The sequence below is a fragment of the Tyto alba genome, unplaced genomic scaffold (assembly GCF_018691265.1).
Source record: "Tyto alba isolate M040663 unplaced genomic scaffold, T.alba_DEE_v4.0 Super-Scaffold_45, whole genome shotgun sequence".
Taxonomy (NCBI): domain Eukaryota; kingdom Metazoa; phylum Chordata; class Aves; order Strigiformes; family Tytonidae; genus Tyto; species Tyto alba.
In genome coordinates, this window is record NW_024881321.1 from 27,807,497 (window position 1) to 27,831,017 (window position 23,521).

Below are 23,521 nucleotides of genomic sequence, written 5' to 3' on the forward strand. Positions count from 1 at the left end.
CTTCCGCAAGAGAGCTCCGCTTATTTTAACATTAGACTGATTCCAAAACCCAATAAGAAAAACATAAAGAAAAAAAGACCTAGGAACGTGATTGTGGAAGAAATTGCAATCATTCAGCATCCTCTTCCACAGTGCAAGAATAGCTATTATTGAGCCCTTGAAAGAGCCTTTCTCAACATACAAACTTACTATTTCAAGGGTGTGACCCAAATGAATCTATTTTTTTTTTTAAATTATAGAAAACTATCCTGTAATGTTGATTTAACACAAAGAGGTATAAGCTTCCCAAAGACATGTGACATTCAGTTCCCAGCTGAACTCTCATCTTTTGTTGTATAGAACTGCCCATACTGCAGGCTCTACCTTTTGAAGAACAAACTCATCTGGAGTTTTCAGATCAGCTGCAGAGTTCACCAGGCAGCCACATTATCAGCTTCAGCAAGAAAAACGTTCTTATGTTCTGCGTGAGATGCACACATAACCCTGGCAGCACATTTCTGTGAGATGCAGTCTTTTTTTGATGAAGATAATTCTTGTCCCACGTGTTTGGTTTGGGCATAAATATGCATAATGATTTAACACACACACTGGCTATATGGTTTAGTAATTCAGATTACCTCCAAGTTTCTCCTTCCTTCTTGAATCAAAAGTGAAATCTCAAGTCCTTTTGCCGAACAGTGAAATCCTAATTTGTTTGTAAGCACACATTGTCCTATCTATAGTGTATCAGTAGTTTAAGGCAATCTAGAAGATTTGTACTTATCACACCATTTGGAACAGGATTGTGACACTCTACGACTGACAGCAGAATTAAAAGATTTCTAGCTACTGTGAAGTGTTAGAAATGTTAACGATCTTCAGAAGTCTTAAAAATAATCAGTTTGAGCTGCAGATGTGAAAGGTTGCAATAATGCTTAAAAAGTAAGGTAAGTACCTATAAATAATAAAAATTTCCACTTTGGCACCAAAAGCAGTAGTGTATATAGAAAGATGGACCAAAAAGAAAAGGAGAATACTATAGAATGTAAATTCACTTACATCAGAGTATTTCTTTGCCCTCTTTCACAGTAAGAAAAGCAAACAAGAAAATAACCTTTCAACAAATATAAAGAGCCACGGACGAACAGAATCTCTCTGGAACTTTTACAAATTCCCCCTTAACCATAAGGGGGAAAATTTCCAAACCACACAGAATGGGGGCACATTACTAGACCTCCATACAACTATCTTGCCTTCTAGTAGCTGAAAATGTATTGAGAGTAATCTGATAAAGAAAACACAGAAGCCAATTTGGAGAAGAGCCTGTTGAAATTTTGTATTTACATGTTTCAGTCCAATATGCCAAAATACTGCAAAGAACAACTACATTTTTGTCTTCCTACCACTAAGCCACAATCTGCCCAAAATGTTAAGAGAAATTAAGAGGAAGACTGCATCTCACAACATTCATATGCTTTAGAAAAAGAAATAGAGAAGATAGAATTGCACTAAGTGAAAGCTAGCTTTTTTTTTTTTTTTTTCCCTGAGTACTGTATTCAAAATACCAGTATTCCACATTTAATTGAGAAAACGGAAAGGACAGCCCAGTAACAAAGGGATTATCTACATTTACCATATAAATGGAGAAGAATAAAAACTAAAAGGAAAAGAGTTAAGAAAAACAAGAAAAGGAGAAAAGTGGTAAAGAAAACACAAGGAAGTAAGATGACAAAAAGGTAATGAAAATACATTTTTCCCTATTATTTTACCTTCTTTCCCATGTTAGATAAGGGGTTACATCTTCAAATCTTGTTAATGCTAAGTAAATACAAACCTTAAACTATTAAATAAGTTACACTGTGTTCCCACACAAATTACTTTTCTTATTGCAATGATATCTGTTGCCTTGACACTAATATGTGGAGTATGACACACATACCTATTATAAAAATTCTGCACGCTAACGTAAATAGGAAAAAAAAAACCCAAACAACAAATGTGGTGAGGGAAAGGATTGGGCTGGATTACATATGGCCACTATAATGAGAACAGACCTTTAGCCTTCCGTATAAAACTGAGGTCCTTGTATAAACAGGAATCCACCTATTAGCAGTGACTCCAGACTTTACACATTTTATCCTATGCACACACCATCAATCTGAGTAAATACGCGGTCTGTATGATGCAAGACACCCATCCTTACATTCAAAGGAATGTGATGACAGGTACAGAATAAAGACCAGCAATAGCTTTGGCATAGATTATCTCCACTGCTGGTCACCATCAACAAGACTAATTGGCTACTGGGATTTAACAATCAAGGCATTCAAGGACAGAGGAATGAAAGGTCAATAAAGAACTGCATTATTTAGACAAGTGTCTGCTAAACTCAGAGCTCCTGCATGTTGGTCTTGGAAACACAAGTGCAACCTCAACCTCCCACTCCTTTTTTTTTTTTTTTTTTTTTTTTTTTTCTTTTTGGTGAGGGGTGGGGGGTGTGCAGGCAGGAAACGGTATGATGACAACCTGGCAGGCAGAATGGACAGTTGTTTGTTTATTTTTAACACCACAGGGTATAACTTCTTTTTATTTAAAATAAAATAATGAAACTGAAAGCACAGATGAATATCAAATGACTATACCAAAAATTAAGTTTTTTATCATACTGATCATTTTAACCTTTTCTGAAATTAGAGGTCAAAAGTAACCAATGAAAAAAATAATATAACCCTATTATTTTTCTTTAAGTTTTAATTGGTCTTTCATTATGCACTAGCAAGATGCACTGCAGTATGCATCTTGGGAATGTACAGTTAAAGTATCAGATCCACAGCAAAAAAGTTGCATGAGATTTCAGTCATTAAGTGCCACTAGGAAACTGGAGGGTTTTATTTACTTACTTTTCATTTAGACATTAGCATAAGTGCAGAAACCTGTGATCTAACCATCAAGTAAAACTATTCAGCAGAAGGCAAACTGAAAGTTGTCTCCAAGATCCAGGTCTGCTCTATGTACCAGGCTAAAGAGAATATGCTGACATTTAACTTAGATCCTACTACTGGTTATTTTCTCACAACATATTTATAATCATATTTTAAACACACACATGAAAAAGCACAGAAAGAATTGTTATTTAATGAATAAAAATATCTCTTAAAACTCACACATACATACATATAAAACCTGACTGAACTGGAAAAAAACAACACAACAGTCCCCCCAGAGCCCCACCTCTCAGAGAAATCACAAAATAACAACGTCATTGTTAATCTAAAAGATCCTGGAATTCCTTCTACACACTTTCCCTAACATCTTCACACAATAAAATGCAGGGGTCAGTGGTACTGAAACAAGGAACAGCAGTTCCACCCTTGTGCACATACGAAAGCAACTGACCCAAGCTATTATTCCAGTCTGAGGCACTTTTTGTTCCCAATATCCAGATGCAGCGGGTTTTTTTTCTTTCTTTCTTTTTTTTTTTTTTTTTTTTTAAAGAAATGACTGTGGACACCTCCTTCACATTTTCCTTTTCTTCAGCATTTTCACTTCATAAAGCTGCAGTCAATGTGTTTTGTGTGTGGTGAGAAGGGAATGGCACATTCAGTGGTGGTCTCAGCCACAGCCTACATTGGTGGCTCAAGTAGTCTCAGGATTAGGTCTTTGTGTGTGATGAAAGGATAAGAAAAGTCAGTTATTTAAACTCAGTCAAGCTGTTGATTTTGGGGAGGAAAAAGGTTTTGCAATTCAGTTTTCCTCAATAAATCACTGCCCTTCTCCAAGGGCAGCTGCAGATAGTTCACATGTTCACAGTGTTCTCCAGAAACAAAACAGATCACGATTTTTTTTTTCTCCTCAATCCAACACAGGGTAAGAAATCAAAATGAAGGGGCCATCACATTAAATTACTCAAATTCACTAGAAACTAAAGCAGGAAAACTCTGTTAACAGGTAATAAGATCACTGAAGAATTAAAAGGGCAAGAAACTACAGAGAAAACGATCCCTTTAAAATTTATCATAATAATTAACAAAACCAAAAGAAAGTCTGAAATATTTTTCACTGTCCTATGTATTCAATCAGTTCATAGATACAATTTTCGACCAGTATCCTATCAGTTTGAGTACTCATTCTGCATCACCTGAGATCACAGTTTAAAGAAGTTGCAGATCTATCTCAAGTCAAAGTGAGATTCATGTATGAAAAACAAGCCTTTGACAAGCTCTCAAAAATACAGCATCCAAAATATTGACCACTTAGGAATATCTGGGATAATGTATATAAAATACTATTAAAAATGTTGGATCCTTAATTCCTAATCCTTCCTCATTAAATTCTTTTATTCTATGCCTTGGCTGACCTTTTACCAAATTAATGTAGTGTGTTTTCTTAGTGCTTCATTGAGCTAGACATTGCTATGCATTTTAACCATGACATTATAAATTACAATCCCCACACCTACCAGTGAAGTCTGCATCAACAGAGCCTTGTACTCCTAAAGTGCTTAAGGCAGGAGGAGGAACAACAGTTGGTTCTAACACAGAGTATATCAGTTGGTATTTTCAGAGGAGCCTAAGAAAATTAAGTAACAAAATCCCAGTGATCTTAAATGGCACCTCACTTCCTTGAGTCCCTTTGGACTTACTTATAGGATGATCAAGTTTGTACCAACTAAAGAAAGCATTCCTGCAATTATTTGCATTTGGGTAGCCCTTTGAGGATGCTGTCAGGCCTGCGCTCTGAGTAAACTAACACATACATCAATAAATCGTATATATCTAAATGTAGTGGATGTTTCAATCCTCTTAAAAAGTTTTAAAGCACTGTAATGGCCTTCGCACAAGTAGTCCTTTACCGGAGATGACTGTAACTTAGTTGAAAACACCTGCCAAAAAGACATAACTCAGGATAGGAAAAAGAAAGAAATATGCAGAACTGAGGCTAAGAAGGCTAACAGTACTAAGGCAGGTAATTAAAAATATGTGAGCTCACAAAAAAAAAATATACCACCGTCACCAAACAAGTTCATTCAGCTTTTTGACTATCTGAATCAACCTACAAATATTAATTACTGCCTGATTTTACAAATGTATTTCTACTAAATACAGCACTAAATATAAGTGTCATATTAAATATATTTTGGGTTTTGTTTTTTTCTTTTTTGTTGTTGTTGTTGTTTTTTGCTTTGGTTTTGTTTTGTTTTGTTTTTTTTTTAGGAGAGCTGGTAGGGAACCTTATGGCAAGCCAGAATCCATTACAGAAGATAAGGCCCAGGCTTGGACTGCAGACTGTAAAGTTTATTTTTTACTTTATTGAGCTTTGAACTGGACTGCAAATTTAATTGTACTATAAACATATAATTAAAGATATCTTAGTTGAAGTGCCTAACAATCTTTGGTTTCTTTTCAGTTTCTATACTTCACATCTACCCAAAAAGTTCTGTTCAACAGCCATGTAGTCAAACATAGCCACAAATGTGTTCTCGTAAAAGAGGCTTATTTTTTATTTATAAATCTTGTGGATACAGCATTAATTTATAAAAAAGGCAGTCAACTGCACTAAGATGACATGTCTCATATTCTGTTAAAATTTGTAAATTAAGAAGAAAAATATGACTGCCACCTCCTAGTGAGGACTGCCCCTCCTGCCCCCAATCTGTACAAAGATAGGTGTGCTACATTTTGGTGCTGAAGAAAGCCAGAGGAAGAAAGGATGGCAGGAAACTTTAAAAGCAGTGAGAATTGCTACTTTAGGAGCTACTGCAATGCAATAGTTTTGCAAAATCTAGCCAGGTTTTCAGAAGAACACACAAGGCCTATGATGCAATTTTGTGCTTGCCACATACTTTTTACTTTTGCTTTAACAAATAAGTGTACAGTAACTAGCCACTGTCTTGAAGAGAACAGACTGTTTCTTCTTCAGTGACTTGATGGAAGATGTAAAAAATTAAACTCTTTTAGTTCAAGGAATTAATTTTCATCCAGTATAGCTGTCTAGACTAGTCATGCTCATTATGACTGTAGTGCAGTGTATAAATCTTATTAGGCACTCTACAAAGAATATCATAAATTTTTAGCATTGCCTTAAAATCTGTACTCAGTGTAATTATGAAGTTCTTAAAACGAGCAGATTTTATTTATTTATTTATTGGTATTTACATGGGATCTTACTCTAGTTTTTGAGTGTCCAATAACATGGTGTTTATTTGTGCAAAAATTATACACTCACTTGCCAATATAGTAAAAGGGTGGAATGTTTCACAATGATCCTAGCAATAACTCAAAAAAAGGACCACTTCTTCAATGCAAATCCGCTCAAGAAAAGCTTCTACACATAAAGTAAGATGAACCAGTTACTGCATTGTTTATTAAGTTTCACTTGATACCTCCTGACAACCATTTAAACAATGAATGTTGGGAAATGTCTCTCAAAGAATCAACAACAATGGCTGGGATCAGAGCTTTTATATTTAGCTAATAATGGTTTTAGAAAGGAGAAAATATTTCTTCCTGAAGGGATTATAGGAAGTCTTGTAGAAGACACCTGCAAACAAAACAAGTGACAAAAGATCTCTATCATAATTGATAAAAGTCAACCTTTGTAAAAATCTATGCTTCTTCAGAAACAAATATTATATCTTTGCTATTGAATTTCAAAAGGCATCTACTAACCAACAAGCCTGCTGATCAAGAATATTAAGTTTTAGAAAACCTGCCAAGAAGGAAGTGCTTTTGTCTTATGGATAGCAGTGCATTGTTAATCAACAATAAGTTCCTAAATTTTCTCTTCTGATGCCAAATAGAACAGGCAAGCTTTGAAACGTAGTATCTTTTTAATAGTGTCCTAGACATGTAACATCTACTTTATTTTTTTGAAGAGGAAAGCTTTTTATTTAAAATACAAACTTCAGAATTTGACAAATTATTCAAATAGCCAATTTAAAAGAAATGAACAAGGTAATTACCACGAGGGGAAACTTTTACGAAATGTTGTTTACAGTAGGAGCTTGAAAGAAGAAAACTATCACATCTAGAGCAAAAGCCTTCATTCTTTCATCCCAGACCAGTTAAGTTTAGGTAAGTATATACTGCCTAAAGTATCTATACACCGGTCAAATAACTAGGTTTTCCAATCTGCTAATAGACAATTCGGTCCTCTGTATGTGCCGTGTGTACAGGTTAGCTCCTTCCTTAGCTTTCTTTTGGAGCAAACCAGTTGGTATCCTCAGAAAAAGAAACACAGAGTGCAATTCTCAAGACAGTTTGCTTCAGGGTCTGCTCCCAAGAGGAAGTATGGACAGGACCACACCAATTTTGGCTCCCTCCGTGTACAGAGACTTCTTTGACATTTTCCCAGCAAATTTTGCATCCTCAGACAACCCCACATGCCTTGAAACCACATGCTGGGGCATGCAAAACACCCACTCAGTTTCTTGCTATAAAAACACCATGCAAGTGAGCTGCAACACAGCTCTCATTATTTTAAATACACAGAATTAAGGAAAAGGGTTAATCATTTTATCGCAAGACAGCCAGACCCAGAGGATGCTCTGGCCATGAGCAGTGTGTAGAATGAACATACACAGCACAGTCTGCTGTAAGGGGACAAACCTATGCAGATACAAACCCCTCTGCTTTGCGTGGCCTGCTGGACAAGAAGCACTATGAAAAGAGATGGTTCTGACTTTGCGGATGTAAATCCTATGCTAAAAGAAGAAGGTAAGGTCTGCAGGACAGCCCGAGCTTCCAGTCAAAAAGAAAGGCACATATGCATTGTCTCAGTCAGTGATACTGAAGAAAATTTGGTATCTGTGTAAACAGTAGAAAATAAGTAGCATATTACCGAAATATGTTTATATTGCACTTGCAGGAAAATTTTTCAGGGCCTTAAAAGCTCATGAATTCAAAAATCTTAATTACTCACTATAAGCAACCCTCTAACTCACAAAAAAACCAATTGCTTTAATTGGTAGGTAAAATACATCACTTTCCTTTCTTCCTCGAAATGACATGTGACACTAATGCTTTGAAAAAGAAACACACTTCCACTTTAACAACTTCACTAAACTAGGAAAAAGACTTTATCTTAAGAAGTGTTTTTACTAAGTCCTTGGAATAATTTTTTTTTTTCTTATTTTCAAGAGTTCAGCATTAATAACATGATTAAACTGCTAACACAAAATGTCTTTGGTTTATTTTTAAAGAACTCAAAATGAGGTTTAGATCCTGAATAAGTTATCTCTAAGAGACAGAGCAAAGTTAGTAATATCACCTTAAGAAACATTTCTGACTTGAGCATGACAGGTCTGATACACTAAGTGAATCCAGATGATTTCTTTCTCTAGCTTCTATGACTGTATTTTGTGACTCAAGTTATTTTCATACGATCATATTTTCAATGATCAATTTTTTTGCAGCTTTATCCTTCTGCAGTTTTTTTACAAGGAGGATTAATAGCAACTTCAACAAAAAAATTACCCTGATGTCATATATAATCCTTTATCCTCTCATCATCATCAAAATCTCAGTGCTTTGTCCATCTTTCTTGTCTGCAGCAACTTATTTCACTTGTTCTTATTAAGGCTATTATATTCACCCTATTGCTACTAATCTTTTCTTTGTAAATAGCCACACCTATTTTAATCCAAAATGGTGTGGTAAGCATTTGATTCTTTGTGGAAGTAGACATGTAATTAGGTTAATCTGTGCTATCTTTTCATGTGAGCTGATTGTTTCTTTACTATGGACATATTTCTTATAACAGCAACAATCTTGCCAGATTGCTTGGAGGCAAATCAGGAGCAATTTACCAAGCATGTAGCTACTATGAACTGAAATCTTGACATAATAGCAAGCTGTGTATAGCCACTCCTACCTGCCAGTTATTACTCATGTTAGCTTTTTACTGACACATTAAATTTCAACCGCACCTTCCTTTCACAAACAAGTACTTTCATTCAAGTCAGATGTATCTGTGACAAATAGCTGATCTTCAGCAAAGCATACAGGAATCTAAATTCCGAATGCAGTGCAGAAGTCTGACAAAAGCAACCATATTACCTGCACAAAGTCCAAAAACGTCAATGGAAGCAAATCATCCAGGTGGCCAATATCTTTGGAGAAACGATTTAAGATTCTTCCTACAGAAACAGGGTTGGAGAAGAAAAAGAAAGTAAATGTAATTCCTGAAAAGATCAAAATATCTTAAACACACCATGTTTTACCATTTTAGTAACAGCTAAAAGGAAACAGCTGGAATCTAAAGATAAAAAGACACTTTTTGAAACCACCATGAAGGAAATCTTTTATAACCAGTGCAACATATTTTGAAGAAGAATACTTTTTTTACGAATGCCTTTCACCCAAATATAAAACCTTTACTTAAACTGCTAGGAAAAAATTAAAATGGGCTTTGAAGATAATAGTTTGATAGAATTTAACAGGTGAAACAAACATGCTTTATATGCTCAAAATGTGCAGGTAGAGGTTTACAGTTCAGACAACTTGCATGAAGTTTCATCAAGTAACATCAGCCAGAATCTGCTCCTATCCTTGATTGAAACTCACTAGTGCATGCATGTCCCAGATAGATTACAGTTGATCTAACTGATCCTTTTTAGTCTTTCTGTTCCCACCCCTCCACAATTATATGAGGATCAAAATTGCAGGAGTTTCTGAAATAAAATTTGAGATAGATTTGCGTTCATGCAGCCTTACATTCATACTTATTCAAAACCTTGACAATACTGATCTTTATGAAAGCCAATAAAACAATTTTTAATCTGCTGTCAGTGAAGCATTTACTCTTCTCTATTTTCCCAAGTTCTACTTGAGTGAAAAATTCAGTTACAGCAAGAGTTCTTTAATAATTAAAGTCACAACACTGCCACCCATAAGTGGATTAGTATCTTCCTCTATTAATCGATATCTCTACTCACCAGGAAATAAACTAAGCTAGGGATGGGGATCTGGCCTTTCCTAAGGTGTGCAATGCCCATACATGCATTCACATTGCTTTTTTATCTACATATATCTTGATTCAATTATAACTTCTAACTGGTACAAACACATTCACTGCATTGGCAACAAAAGACTTTTTTTTTTTTCTTTTCAAAGGAGTTCATTAAACTGAAAGTAGTTAAGTTTAAAGTTTGCAGGGAGTGTGTTGGAGATGTAATTCAGAGATAAGATACTGAAGTAACCTCTGTAGCAACCATCATTCTAATTTTCTGTTCATAGCTGCCTCAGAAGTACCAATTTTGTTGCATAACACTGATTTATTTTTTTAAGGAAATTTCTGTTCCACGCTAAACAACATGCATCAACAAAACCATCATCTCCTCAGGCCTGGGACATGACTCCAGAGATACTGGTGGCAAACAGCTAGTTTTACAGTACTTTTACTACCAAAGACAGTTACCTAAGGCAGACAACATTAGAATTCATCCTATTTTTAGGCTTTGCAAAAAGAGAGGAAGGGTATAGAACAGCACATGACTCAGCAAACCCCCTTTCATCCATTTCTACTGGGAATGGCAGCTGGGGATGTTCCCTTTCAATTATTTCATGTTGGAGTAGATACATCGGAAGGAACTCCAAGGAAACTTTTTTGAAGTTTCCTTTTCCTGTCATTTCCTTACACAGACACTGGCCATGGAAGAGTGATCTAGCACATACTGTATTCATGCTGTAGCTAATACGTCTTAACATCCCTAAGTAACACATTCCAGGTTATTTTCACTGGCAAAAAGAATAGCATCTGAAGAGGTCAAATGCCGCTTCCTGACAGGGCTTTCCTTAGCGGCCTGCCCAGGAGGGGCAGATGATGGAAACAAGATGGCATATTGGATTGGGCTCAGGATATCAGCAATCTATTCCCAGCTCTGTCACTTGTCTCCTGAGTGACTTCACTTTATTTTAGAGTGAAGAGCAGAGCAAGGAGAGGTGACAGTGCCAAGTCCCTCCACAAAATGCTGTGAGACCTACCAATGACAAGCTGTACACAAGGGCAAAGGATTATTCCCATAGCGAGCAAACTCCACCTTAATTCAGCCTTAGAATTGCCCTTTGCCTCTTAACGTCAAAATAAGCTTTATCTGGAGTGGTTTCAGACTGATGTAAGAAGCTATTGCGTAAAGGCCATCCCATGCGACACTGCCAGGAGGCAGCAAGGTCACTCGGGCTGGCTACTTTCCATGGCCATAGTGCAGGTCAGGTCAATGGTAGCACCTCCAGGAATCAAGCAATGCCTTCATGATCCTCCTCATCCCACAAGCAGAAGAACACATCCAAACTTGTTCATGGAAAAGCACTGCACTTACTCTCATTTTGTACAACATGGACAAGGCCTTAAGGGCTACAGGAGAGAAGCCATTACAAAATGCTTGCTGTCAAAAGGAATTTAACTCTTGGGTCGTTTCAGTTCCAGCACTATCTTGGAGTTCAGCTCTCATTTCCCTCTCCTGAGATTTCTATTGAAGAATCACCCATTAAAGTTGCTGAAGGAGGAATTTTGCAGATTTTGAGTCTGGGTTTTGGTTTTGGGATTTCTTGGTAATTGTTAGAATAGAACAGGAATAGAATATATTTCATTTGAAAGGGACCTACAATGATCACCTAGGCCAACTGCCTGACCAAGTCATGGCTGACCAAAAGTTAAAGCATGTTTGTAAGGGTATTGTCCAAATGCCTCTTAAACACTGAGAGACTTGGGGCACTGACCACCTCTAGGTTTGATCACCCTCTCAGTAAAGAAATGCTTCCTAATGTCTAGTCTGACCCTCCCCGGTGAAGCTTTGAACCATTCCCACAAGTCTTATCACTGGATACCAGGGAGAAGAGATCAGCAGGAGGCTGTGACAACCTCCATCCATTCCTTGAGAAAGTTTCAGTGTTGCAATAAGGAGGGCTTTGGGCTGCAAGCATGATGCACATCTGTCCTGGTGCTTTCGGGGGTAAAAAGCTGTCATAGATATAAATGACAGCTGCAGAATACTTGCCTTCATCCTGTACATCAAGAGTAACTGTGGCAATGTTCTCCACAGTAACATCTCTTCCAGAGAAGTTCTTTAAGTAACACGGTCATGAAGGAAAACTTAGCTCACTTGAGCCAGATTTGGTAGTCCTCTGGTCTTACTATCTCTTCCATATATCCACTAACTACCAACCACTCCAGTTCCCATTGGTAGTCAAGTTGCCAACTAATTGCCAAAACTGTACTTTTGGCAATCGCTTTAGGAAACTTAAGTATAACAGTGTTTCTACAGACTGTGTTTTGACAGAGCTGTGAGCTGCCACTAGGAAAGTGGAAATTAATCTGACGTTATCAATAAAACATGAATACATCTTTTAATCTGCTTAATCCTCTTTAAAATGTAAATACAGTAATTCTGTAAAATGACATAGAATAAAATATGAGTAAGTAAAAGAAATGGTATATCAATAAGACAAATCTTGACAACTGGAACCTTTTACTGTCCACCTGATATAATTAAAGCAATTTAAAAGCAGGGACACAAATCAGCCACTTCCCAAAACAACATTCAGGTGAATCTCTGGTAGCAGAACTTCATTTCTTTTGAATTTTCAAGTTACTGACAAAAGTCATTAATGGTCTATTTAGTTTTTGCACACAGTAATTCTGGAAAACGACACCTGACGTCATTAAGCCTAGGAAAATACCTCATTTCTTGCTAAGAGGTCCACATCTCACTCTCGCAATGTTAATCCAGTGACCATTAATGCTTTTCTACTGATAAAGGCAAGCAACAAAGCCAGAAGCCTTAGTCTTGTATTTGTTGTTGCTGGTTTTCAATAATATCATCCCAGTGACTGCATAAGAGAAAAAACAGGCCTAGAGGCCTGGGGATGTATTTCAGATCCTGTTCATATGGATATTACTGAACTGTCATTTTATTCAGAATGTCCTATGCAGAAGCAAGCTACGTAACCCACTAAAGCAAGCAAGTTCCCTCACCATATACCAGAGAGTGCAATGCGCCTCCAAGCAGAAGTGCTGTGCTTTGGAACTATCTGCAAAACGCCTCATAGCCAACATGATATTGCATCCAGAGCAACTGCTACATTTATAAGGATGTCTACAAGTAAATGAGGTCTGTTTCGCAAGGTATGAAGAAACAACTGTTTTCACTTACTGGAAGCATAGTAAATCAGTGACTTGCTTATGCATTATTACGCATGAAAGAGAAAACATCCCAGATATGAAAGTTAAAGTAGCCATTTTGAGTCAGGATGCAAAATGCTTACAGTTATGACTACAGTTTCTACTAGCATTTGCAAACCTAACTTTTGGGCATGGTCTGCAGATTAAAGAAACTTGCACCCGCTATTCAAGAAGGGCAGGACCTGCACAACACACCCCAGAAAAGTACTATTATTTTTCTCCCCCAAACATCTAAAATCCTTCTTTCCCAAACTTAGAGTACCAACATCACCTTCCCACAGTACTTCATACTCCCAAAAAATCCAAATTCCTTAAGTGAGCATTTCTGTGACACAGATGCATGCCCTGAGACAATAATTCTTAGATCTAGTCCAGTATTTTCAATCTCTAAAAAATTTCAGGCTCACTTAATACTTTCACCTTTTACTTACCCAGCAAGTTTCAGTCTGGGCTTCAAAAGCAAAAAGAAAATACTAAATCTAAACCTTATAAGACAAAGGAAATTTCATGAAACCACTAACAAATAAGTCTTTTAAGAAATTGAGAACTAAGTATGCCAACGTTACAACAGCATCCAAATTTGTGAATAGTATCTGCTGTTTTAATCATTCTCAGGCTTCCACGTGGTGTGCAGGCGTCAGTAGCAAGCTGCAAAAGGGAACGTGCTCTCTTCAACGGTCCTATGTTTGTTTTTACATCAAATAACTTAATCAGAACACGCACTGTTGTTAGATTTCTTCCGAAGTAATTAAATAACTATTCAATGCCAATTAATCACAGTTAAATAAGGGTCTGTCACCAAAGTGCTATGTACACATTTCAGACTATTTAATGGTCAAATACTTGGCAGTATCAAAGTTAAACAATGATTCATTAAACCTCCTCCACTACACAATAGTTAGGCTAAACTTGAAGTGAAAGAATCAGACCTCTTTTGTTCTCCATGAAAAAGACATCAAACCTCAGTATGTGATATTCTTTTCTTCCTCACTCTGTAAACTGCTTTAATTGAATGAATCAGAATGTGTTCAGGTGCTACATACCCACTTTGCTTCTGCAGGTGCCTACTGATACTTTGGAATAGATGTTCAAACCTATCATCCAAATAATGAAAACACTTGACAGTGTGCCACACCTATTTAAAATGTTTATACATACTTCATGATGAAAGAAATATAATCCAAACTGAATCAACACTTAGGATGTAAACACCAGAAAATAAAAGGATTTTTCTTTTTTAAACCAGAAACTAGGATCCTCCACTGGAACAGCCAAATGCCACCAACAGCATTCAAAGTTGTGCAACCTAAATTCCAAATATCAAGGACCCTAAGAGCAGCAGTACATTATTTCTAAATCTATTTGGAATTTCTAGTATACTTTGTTGTCCAGTGCATTCACTGAAATACTTCTGTATAACAGAACTGAGTGGGCAGATTGATTTTATATACCTTGCAAAGAGTTTACAAAGCCTTCATATCCACTTGCTTCATCACACATTGCAGAAATACTTTAGGGCTACTTCTCTAGTCCACTGATTTGCCTCTGGAGAAGAAAGGTTTTTAAGAGAAGGTCCTTCTAGGGATAGAAAGCTTTTGCCACTTGTGAGTGTATATGTGCATGTGCACACAGGTGCACGGTCTTGGAATTTTTTTCCCCTCAGAGATCAGGCTAATCCTCAATCAAGGGAATTTTAATTGCATCACACTTCAGTTCAATACACAAATGTTATTAATAATAAATACTGCTTTGCATAGTAACCTAAATTCCTCCATGGCAATTGGCCTAAATACCAATTTTCACATATAAGTACAATGCATGTACAGAGGAAAAAAAATATTAAAAATCTCTTTATCTACCCTGCAGCGATGAAGCCAGGAACACTCCCCCTCACCGCCCAGCCTCCATGAAGAAAAAGTAACAAATTAAACACCATTATCTCCCACTCCTTGCTGGGAACTCGCAGAAACCTGTCCTAAAACAACTTGTACCGCTAGGAATGGATTCAAGAAGGTACTTAGTCATACGTGTGTAACTAAATGTAAGGATCCCCAGCTGGGATCGCACGCTGCCTGAAGGCAGTCAGGCCACTGAGACGCTCTTCTGGTCTAAGACAACTGTAATTCAGAGGGACCCGTGTCAGAAGGTCGGAAGCACACACTTCCTGCGTGGGCTGAGGAGGAGAAGCCCCCCGTGCACCGCGCCGGGCTCGGGGGCACCGCCTGCGCCAGGCTGGCCGCCCCGCAGGGCCCCACCGCCCTGCTCGGCCCCGGGGAGATGCCCTGCAACCGGCCTCGCCTCGGCTTCTGGGTACGTACAGGTGCTATCCTACCCTCCAGGGAGAAATCACGTGCTCTAACAGTCCGAGTTACAGCCTGTAAAACCGAAGTAATTTTAAACGTATGCACGGTAGTAAAATAATGCTCAGAAGTATATATGTGGTAATTAATAAAAGCGTACTCAAAGGTAGGAATGAAAAATAGCTGCACAGAACTGGGTTCGTTTAAACACCCATCAGTTTAACCACATTGAACACATTTCCCGTTCTGTCAGTGGTATAAATTGACAGCTCCCCACATATCTTGCTGTTAAGCTATGGCATTCAGTGACTGATAAGTGATCACCCGTGCTCAGTTCACACACACCAAAAAAAGAAGAAGAAGAAAAAAAAAAAAGTACTGCAACTACAGGCAGCCTTCCATTTCATCAAAGCAGTGACAAAGTGGATTGTCCATATCAAATGTTGGCAGGAAGCAGACATTACATCAACCTTGTAAAATACAACTATGAAATCAACAAAATAATTAAAGATGGATTACCGACTTTGAAAGGAATTGTAAGTTTGTGAAATATTCCTTCAGAAAGAAATCTGGAAATACATCTCCTGCATAGCTGTCAATTACTGATCTACTCTGGCTCTTCTTCCATATTTCTACAAAGAAACGTCAATAGGTCTGTTATCTTTTTTTAATATATGTTTAGCACCACATGTCCACACAAACTGCCATATACAGCATTACTGTCTTCCCCACAGGCATCCTATAAATATAAATAAGAAATTCTACCCCATTTTTTTTCTTTAGCAGCCTGAAACTGACAGGAATATTATCACTTTCTTAGACATTTGCAAATGGGCACAGTGGTGCTGGGCCAAAATATGCTGAGATCATAATACCCATTTATCTAAACTGCCAGCATGTAATGAATTCAGGTGGGATGCCTTCTATCCAAATTAATTTACTACTTGAAAAGGACTTTTTACACAAATGCTGTCAAACAGGAAAACAGTTAGGGAACGAGAAGGAAATGTGAACACTGTCTTTGATCTTATTTTTAAGTGTAGGATTTAAAGAAAGAAGGATAACTATGACAAAGATAAGAATAGAAGATAGGGTTCTTTGGAAAATGAATTCCTATTTTTTACTGCCAATGGAGACATCTACATTACCTAGCACAAATACACTGCTCCTAACTGTACAGTTGTTTCTTGAGCTTTCCAGTCCACTAGAAACACACAATATTTTATTGACCTACTGATTAGAATTACTCTGCTTGTAGAAAATCAAAAGCGGTCAATGCTCCACGCAGGTTGTTTTATCCCTTTGCTAAATTATGTGGTACAGTTGAGTTGCCTTTTTTCCTGGGTGTGCTCAGAAGAGCATGTATATTAACATCAGTTATCACCAGCCAAACTCTATCTTCTCACAATACAATGCAGAAAGGATATAGAAAGCCTTCATTAAAAACAGAAGCACACAAAGAAAAACATCTTGATTGGAAAAAAAAAGGAGTGTAACTTCCCTTCTTTCTCAAACTGCTTTCATGAGAAATCTCAAAATACCTTCTGCATTGTAACTTTCTTTCGTATTATTGTTGGCTGCAATTTCAGCTGCAATAGAATTTAACAGAATTTAACTTTGGTGCTGTATATTTTCTAACAAAATGATCTCTTTTACAAAAGCATGATACATTTAGAATAATATATTCATTAGCAACTTTCAAATTACTGTTCCTTGCCAATGATAGTCCCTGCCTCAGTAATTCACACTCACAGATTTTTTTTCTTTTGCAATTTATTGTGAAAGAAAGTATTGGAACAATTCAAAATAACAAACTCCTGGCTATATAACGAAGTTTTATCCCATAACCTGTGTACAAAGCTACATCTCTGCTTCATAATTAGAATGACAATGAAAGTAGACACCTGCCCATCCTCTCCCCCCAATCCCTGAAGTACCCTGAAGTACTATTAAACCGTTCATACATAATTCTATGATGAAGATTGCCAGAACAAAGTTCTAACAATTCCAAAAGTTAAGCTCTGGATATCCTTTCTGCATCTTTTTAAGCTCAATTTTACCCACTGGAGCTATTTTAAGGTATCTTAAGTTTAATGAATGAAATCTTCATTTAAACATACTGAAACAAATGAAAAACTAAACCTAACCATCAACATACTGCCAAAATATAGCACACCTTAATTTCTACAACATAAGCGAGAAGATTTTTTTAAGGCAAACAGTTCAACTAAACAAAAAAATAAAAAAAAAAATGAAAGCATTTATACAGAGCAGGAGTTACAAGAAGAGTTGACACTGGCCTCCTTCCCCTTCCCAAAAGGGAAAAAAAATAATTAAAAATGGTAACCACTTCCAACTTCTTGTCAACTGGCCTTTAAAAAGACATCAAGTTATATACTACCTACAGAATTTTCTGTTGATTTACACCACCATCTTTTTCTTGTCCAGACGTAGTCACCTACTTCAACTTCTCACCACAATACAAAACATCACTAGAATAGAAACCTTGAATAGCGTATAAGAAATATTGTCCTACATTGGCTTTTTACTAGCAAGATTATGAATTTAATTCTTTGCTAAACTATTTAACCACAAACACACCCACTTCTGTGAAAGAGCATTTGTATAGTCCAGTTCTCCTTTCTGCTATAAATCCAATTTGGATTGAAAATATGTCCCAAGTGTTGTTTTGCTGGAGGGGGGGTCTACAATGAATTAAACTGAACACTACAAATCAGAGCGGACTGAAGTATCTGAAGAACGTTCTGTTGCTGGAATTTTTACACAAGAGGAGAAAAACAGCTTTTAGAGCTACTTTCAGATTTGAGGGTTATATATAAATATACATCAATGCAAGGATTGAAACAAAAATGGAAATACATGTCACCTTCTGGTAAGGTTTTTCCAACATCAAAAAGGAGTTTTCCTGCACTATTTATATTATCAAGATTAGATTCAGAATAGGCTTTAAATACTGTATTTCAGAAAATATCTCACATAGCTCTTGCAAATCTGCTCATATTTAATGATTTTCTTACCATTCCATCCCTAAAGATAATTCACTTAAGAAACTTAATTTGCTTTATTTTAATGTTTTTCTTCTTATTTTTTTTTAGGCGTTAAAGTTAGAAGGGCTTGATCATCACTCCAGTCTCAGATGACAATAACCAAGTAGGATGTTATCGAGTATAACACTTTTGCCTCCTGAAATCTTCAGGTGAGACTGCTACCCGGCTGATACAGTTATCATTCAGAAAACAAATATCCTGTATTTTACCGATCATATATATTCAGATCCCCTCACACACACTGAAGAGAATGATTCTGAGGTAGTCCAGCCATTTTCTTCCTTTTTCGAAACCATGGAAGGGAATTCTATATGGAATTATGTTGCTGTGGAAGCCAAGCCAAGACTTCTGGCCCCTACCTAGCCCATCCATTTTGAGGATAAAGCCTTCAGGCAGCTCAAACAGCAGAGGCATTTCACGCCTTCATCTGTCTTTGTAAACCCTTGTCTTCTGCTTGGCATGTTCCTTTGGTTCGATCATTCATTTTCCTTTCCCTTCTCTTTTGGAAAATGTGAACTGTTTTGCAAGGAGAGATTTTCTCTGAAGTTAATTCATTATGTACCCATGTAATGATTCCTGAAACACCTTTTTCTTTTAACCTACTCATAATATTAAAAAAAAAACCACTGTAAGAACATGGGTTCGGCTATCCAGAACTCACAATGGATAACACGGGATGATTTTCAGTGGGTTTTTTTTCTGTCTCACTTGAAATGTCACTACTACTGAACTCAAAATAAATTCTAGTTTAACTATCAGAAAATGAGGACTGTGTCTCTCTTTTAATTTGCTGTGCAAATAATCAAAGCATTTGCCTGAAAAATCTGCTGTGTGTCAAAAAAGACACACCCTCCATGAAATTAAAAAATTTGCTCTAATTTGGGACATTTTAAGCCATGTTAGAGCAAAGCCACAGAAAATTTGGAAACAACTAGATTCCCAACTTAGGTACCATTCACAAAACCACAAAGGAAAAAGATACTGGAAAGCCTGTTGTCCTGTTTATAAAGGTACAGCCAAGCCCAGGGGTCAGGACACTTACATGAGAGGTGAAGGTTGGGCAGAGACACAAGAAAACGTGTTATTTTTACCAGTCACGGAGCATGCACTGAATTTGGGTCGCCCACCTCTCCAGCGAGCGTGTTAATTGCTCTACTAGAGGCAATTCTGCGGTAGGCCTCCTTCAGTCTCTGCTCTTGAAGCTGCTCGCCCTTTGGATGAATCAGTAAATAAATACAGCACCGGAAGAAGGCAAATGTGTGTGTGCCTGAAGGCTACAGCAATCAGCATGGGAAGGACTACAGATGGATTCAAATCCCGTTTTTTCTTTTTTTTTTTTTTGGCCTAATTTAGGGCACAGAATGGATCCTTTCCCACGGAGTGGGCTGTAGGGTATAAGGAGGGATGACATCACCTCCTCTTCGGTTTTGTGATTGGCACCGAATTCCACTTGTAAATCTCACCTGAGAAGCAACCAAAAACTTTTGTCTCAGAAAAGCTGAAAACAACCACATCCCAAGTGTTTTCTTCTAGCAAGGAGTGCTGTCCAAAGAAATCTAGGTATAGTCTGACAATGCATTTCTTTGGGCCATCAGCTTCTGGGGGGAAAAAATATCACTATAATGTAAATTTCTTTACATCCTAAACTGTAATTAACAACACTGAAATGGAAATGTGGGATATAATATACATTCAAATGAGGAAAAGAGAAAAAAAATAAACCAAAACCAAAATATGACCTCTTCTCTACTGTTTATTATACTCATTACATTAAAAGAAAGAAATTTTAATAATTAAATTATTAAATGCTAAGCACTGTGAAAAGTTATATTGCACTGTATATGACTTTACTGTACCCCCTCTACTGGGCAAGTATTAGAAAGCTTCACCTCAAAAACAAAAAAGAAAAACAAACTAGGAGTAAGTAGCTGCAAACGAGAATTAAGTAGCTGCTGGCCATACTAAAACACTAGTAGTGTATAAATCAAAACCAAAGAACTTTTAACGTAGAAAATGTAGAAATAGACTTTAAATTCATGCCCCTAGATTTTTTGACAGCTGAATGATAGAAATTATTTTTAAAACATACGCTCACATATACATCGCTTAAAATTAAAGAAAAATCTAATGTAGCCCTACAGTTTTATACTTTTTCAGGGCTTTTAAATAATAAGAAACAAACTTAGAATGATAAACATAAATATGTTAACAGCAACATTTCTTCACTTTTCTATAAACAGAAAATAATTCACACACATCAAGGAGAAAAAAAATGGCTCCATTGAACCGTCACTCAAGAAAAAGTGAATACAATTTACAATCTATTCTGTCTTTCTTCAACTCAAAGACAGACTTTACTGTGAAGTTCTGATTTACAGCTGTCCAGCAGTACAAACTCCTAAATAAATAAACAGTCAAATATAGAAGAGTGCTGCCTGCAACAAGGGACTCCTGAGAACGCTGCCATTTGTTATTTGCATGACAGAAACACCCAGAAGAGGATTAATATATCTGAAGTGGGAGGCAGAGCCTCACATGCCCGCTGGACGATCACGTAGCCAGCAGCGTGCCCTGCCCTGAAGAGTTTATTGTGTCAGTTACGAGAAACCAACACAATTGACTATAAAAGGAACAACAAGTAAAGGGAAGATGTAACAGTAAGCTGGAACAGAAAGTTGCAGGACAAGATGTGTGCCTTTTTGACTTTTTTGAGTACAGAAAAACAAAGGGGTCAGGGAATTAATGAGTTTCTCCACCCATATGTTTAACTACTGTCAGTGTATAGTTATACTGCGGTTACAGTGATACCGGTGTATCTTGAGAGATGATTTTAAGATGAAGAAGAGCCAGCTTGTGGATGAACTTTACTGCAGAGAGAGCAGGAAGTTACAAAGATGTAAGCAAGAAAGATAAGCAGACAAAAAGATGATGGAGGGCGGAAAAAACACAGGAATGTGCCAACAGTTCCAGTTACCAGGTGCAGAAATAGTAAAAGCTTTGCATGGGAAGAGGGCTAGTGCTCGAATGAAGCCACACTCCTTTCTGCACCTCCTGGTAGACTCCCTCAAAGTACACCGGGGCCATAAGATCAAGAAAAAGCCTTCTCTCCATCTGGCCCTAGGGAGGAGCTGCAAGACAGAACTGTCAAAAGACTAGCTGGTAGTAACAGTCACAGAAGTTGCTGAACTTGGGATGTTTGGATATTGAGAGTGCTTTACACCTATTTACTTCAATTTTTGCCCTGTGCAGATGGGCTGCTTGCATGTGCCCTCTCCTTCACCCTCTGCTTCACCCACTGCATATCCGTTCCCTGTTTCCTCTATTCCCTCTTCTTCAACGCTGCTTCTTCCATTCCCCTTCACTGTGGAATGGTGCAAGTTCTGGATGCAAATAAGCACGCTTGAAAAAGAGGAGGGAATGTCATCCCACACACAACCACGACATGAAGCCTGACATGGCGAGGCATAGGCTAGGAAGCGTGGAAGAGTTTGGGACAAAGCAAGTGAGAACAGAAGGTGAACAGAAGGTGGCTGCAACACTTAAACTAGAAGAGTGCCTGAATTAATGTTTTTGAAATGCAGAGTGACAAAGAGAGACAGATAGGGGAACTACAATAACTACGTGAGCCGTAAAGGCAACAGGAGGGGTGTTTTACACTGAAAAACATGGGAAAACCTTACAGCAAGTAAAAGATCAGGTTCTGCAATAATTCCCAAATTAAAACTGTGGAAGCTAAAAGGGCACTGTCACCTGAAGGGAGATGGCGAAGTGCATCCAGGGCATACTGCATAACCATAAGCTTTTGATACATACAGACTATTCACGAGGTTATACTTAGACAAGACAAAACTCACTGCCTGTTGAGAGAAATGCCTTTAGAGAACAACTCAGAGGACTATAGTTAGTTCTTGTTTTAAACTGCTCTTACAGGAGCGTATTTCACTCCGCTAACTACAGAAATGCAGCGTCAACAGTCAGTTGTGTCTCAAGTTAGTTTTTGGAGTATACTCTAATTAGTTTGCTTAATTTCATTCACATGGGGTCTTAAGATTTCACAAGACCAATTAAGATTTCAGGTAGAGGAATTATCAGGAAAAGTTTTCTTTCTTCCTTCAAAATAAAAAAAAAAACGTCGTCTTTGGGTCTTAACAGTTCACTTATTTATTCTTTCATTTTGTTTCTCTGACATCCATTTCACCACAATTTTACTTTGCCTTTTTTTTTTTTTTTCTTAAACCCAGCTTCTCTGCTGAAACTACATCAGACAACATTAGGATGAAAGAAGTTCCAGGACTGCAAAGAATTGAGCAAGTAGAGGAGCAATACAAAGACTATGACAAAAATACCTATCTTTCAGGTAACCATATCCAATATATAAAATGTTATAAAATCCTCTCATGGACCTACAGCACAAGTTACATTTTGGAATAAACACTACAAATGTTGCAAATAATCACTGATCATAATCTGACCCCAGATGTTTTGGGAAAGGCTGTTTTAAAACAACTGCTTTGCGTTATTCTGCATTAAAAAAAGGCATTAACCAAATCTATGATAAGGCAGGATTAAAATGGGAAAATACACATATATAATAATTAAATTAAATGACAGAAAAATAGCTTGTGTTTTCCTTCCCTTTTTTTTGTTTCCCCAAAACAGCATGAGCACAGAACTTGATTCTGGATCAATTTGTGGATACATCATTAAAATATACAAAACAAAAGTATAACTTCAAGCAAAGAAAAACATGGAAAGCAAAATTGTGTCAATAACTCAGCCACTATTAATATTACAGAGTATTAATTAGTAACAACTTAGCATTGTAGATATTTAATTATAATATTTAGAGAACAAATGTTGGCTCTGATGGTTTTCAAAATGTAGCTTAACTTTAGAATGCATATGAAAAGCATCCAATAAACTTTTCATCACAGCTGAATGGTATTTACAACGCCTCTTAACTTTCTGAATGTCTATTTTGTCCTTGACTGACTC

At 37.1% G+C, this 23,521-nt stretch overlaps 1 protein-coding gene across 2 annotated transcripts in view; it reads right to left on the bottom strand.

The window, feature by feature from the left end:
- The window catches only part of ABCC4 (ATP binding cassette subfamily C member 4), a 154,108-nt gene that overhangs the window by 58,302 nt on the left and 72,285 nt on the right, over positions 1-23,521 (bottom strand). Inside the window, exons 20-21 of one of the 2 annotated variants that reach the window (XM_042805883.1) lie at positions 9,036-9,115; positions 5,969-6,519 (exon numbers count right to left, since the gene is read on the bottom strand). In XM_042805883.1, coding sequence (XP_042661817.1) covers positions 6,412-6,519; positions 9,036-9,115 — 188 coding nt within the window. In that variant the 3' untranslated portion in view covers positions 5,969-6,411. Of the gene's footprint in view, positions 1-5,968; positions 6,520-9,035; positions 9,116-23,521 lie in introns of those variants that run through there. The other variant, XM_032996986.2, reaches the window with a different exon arrangement.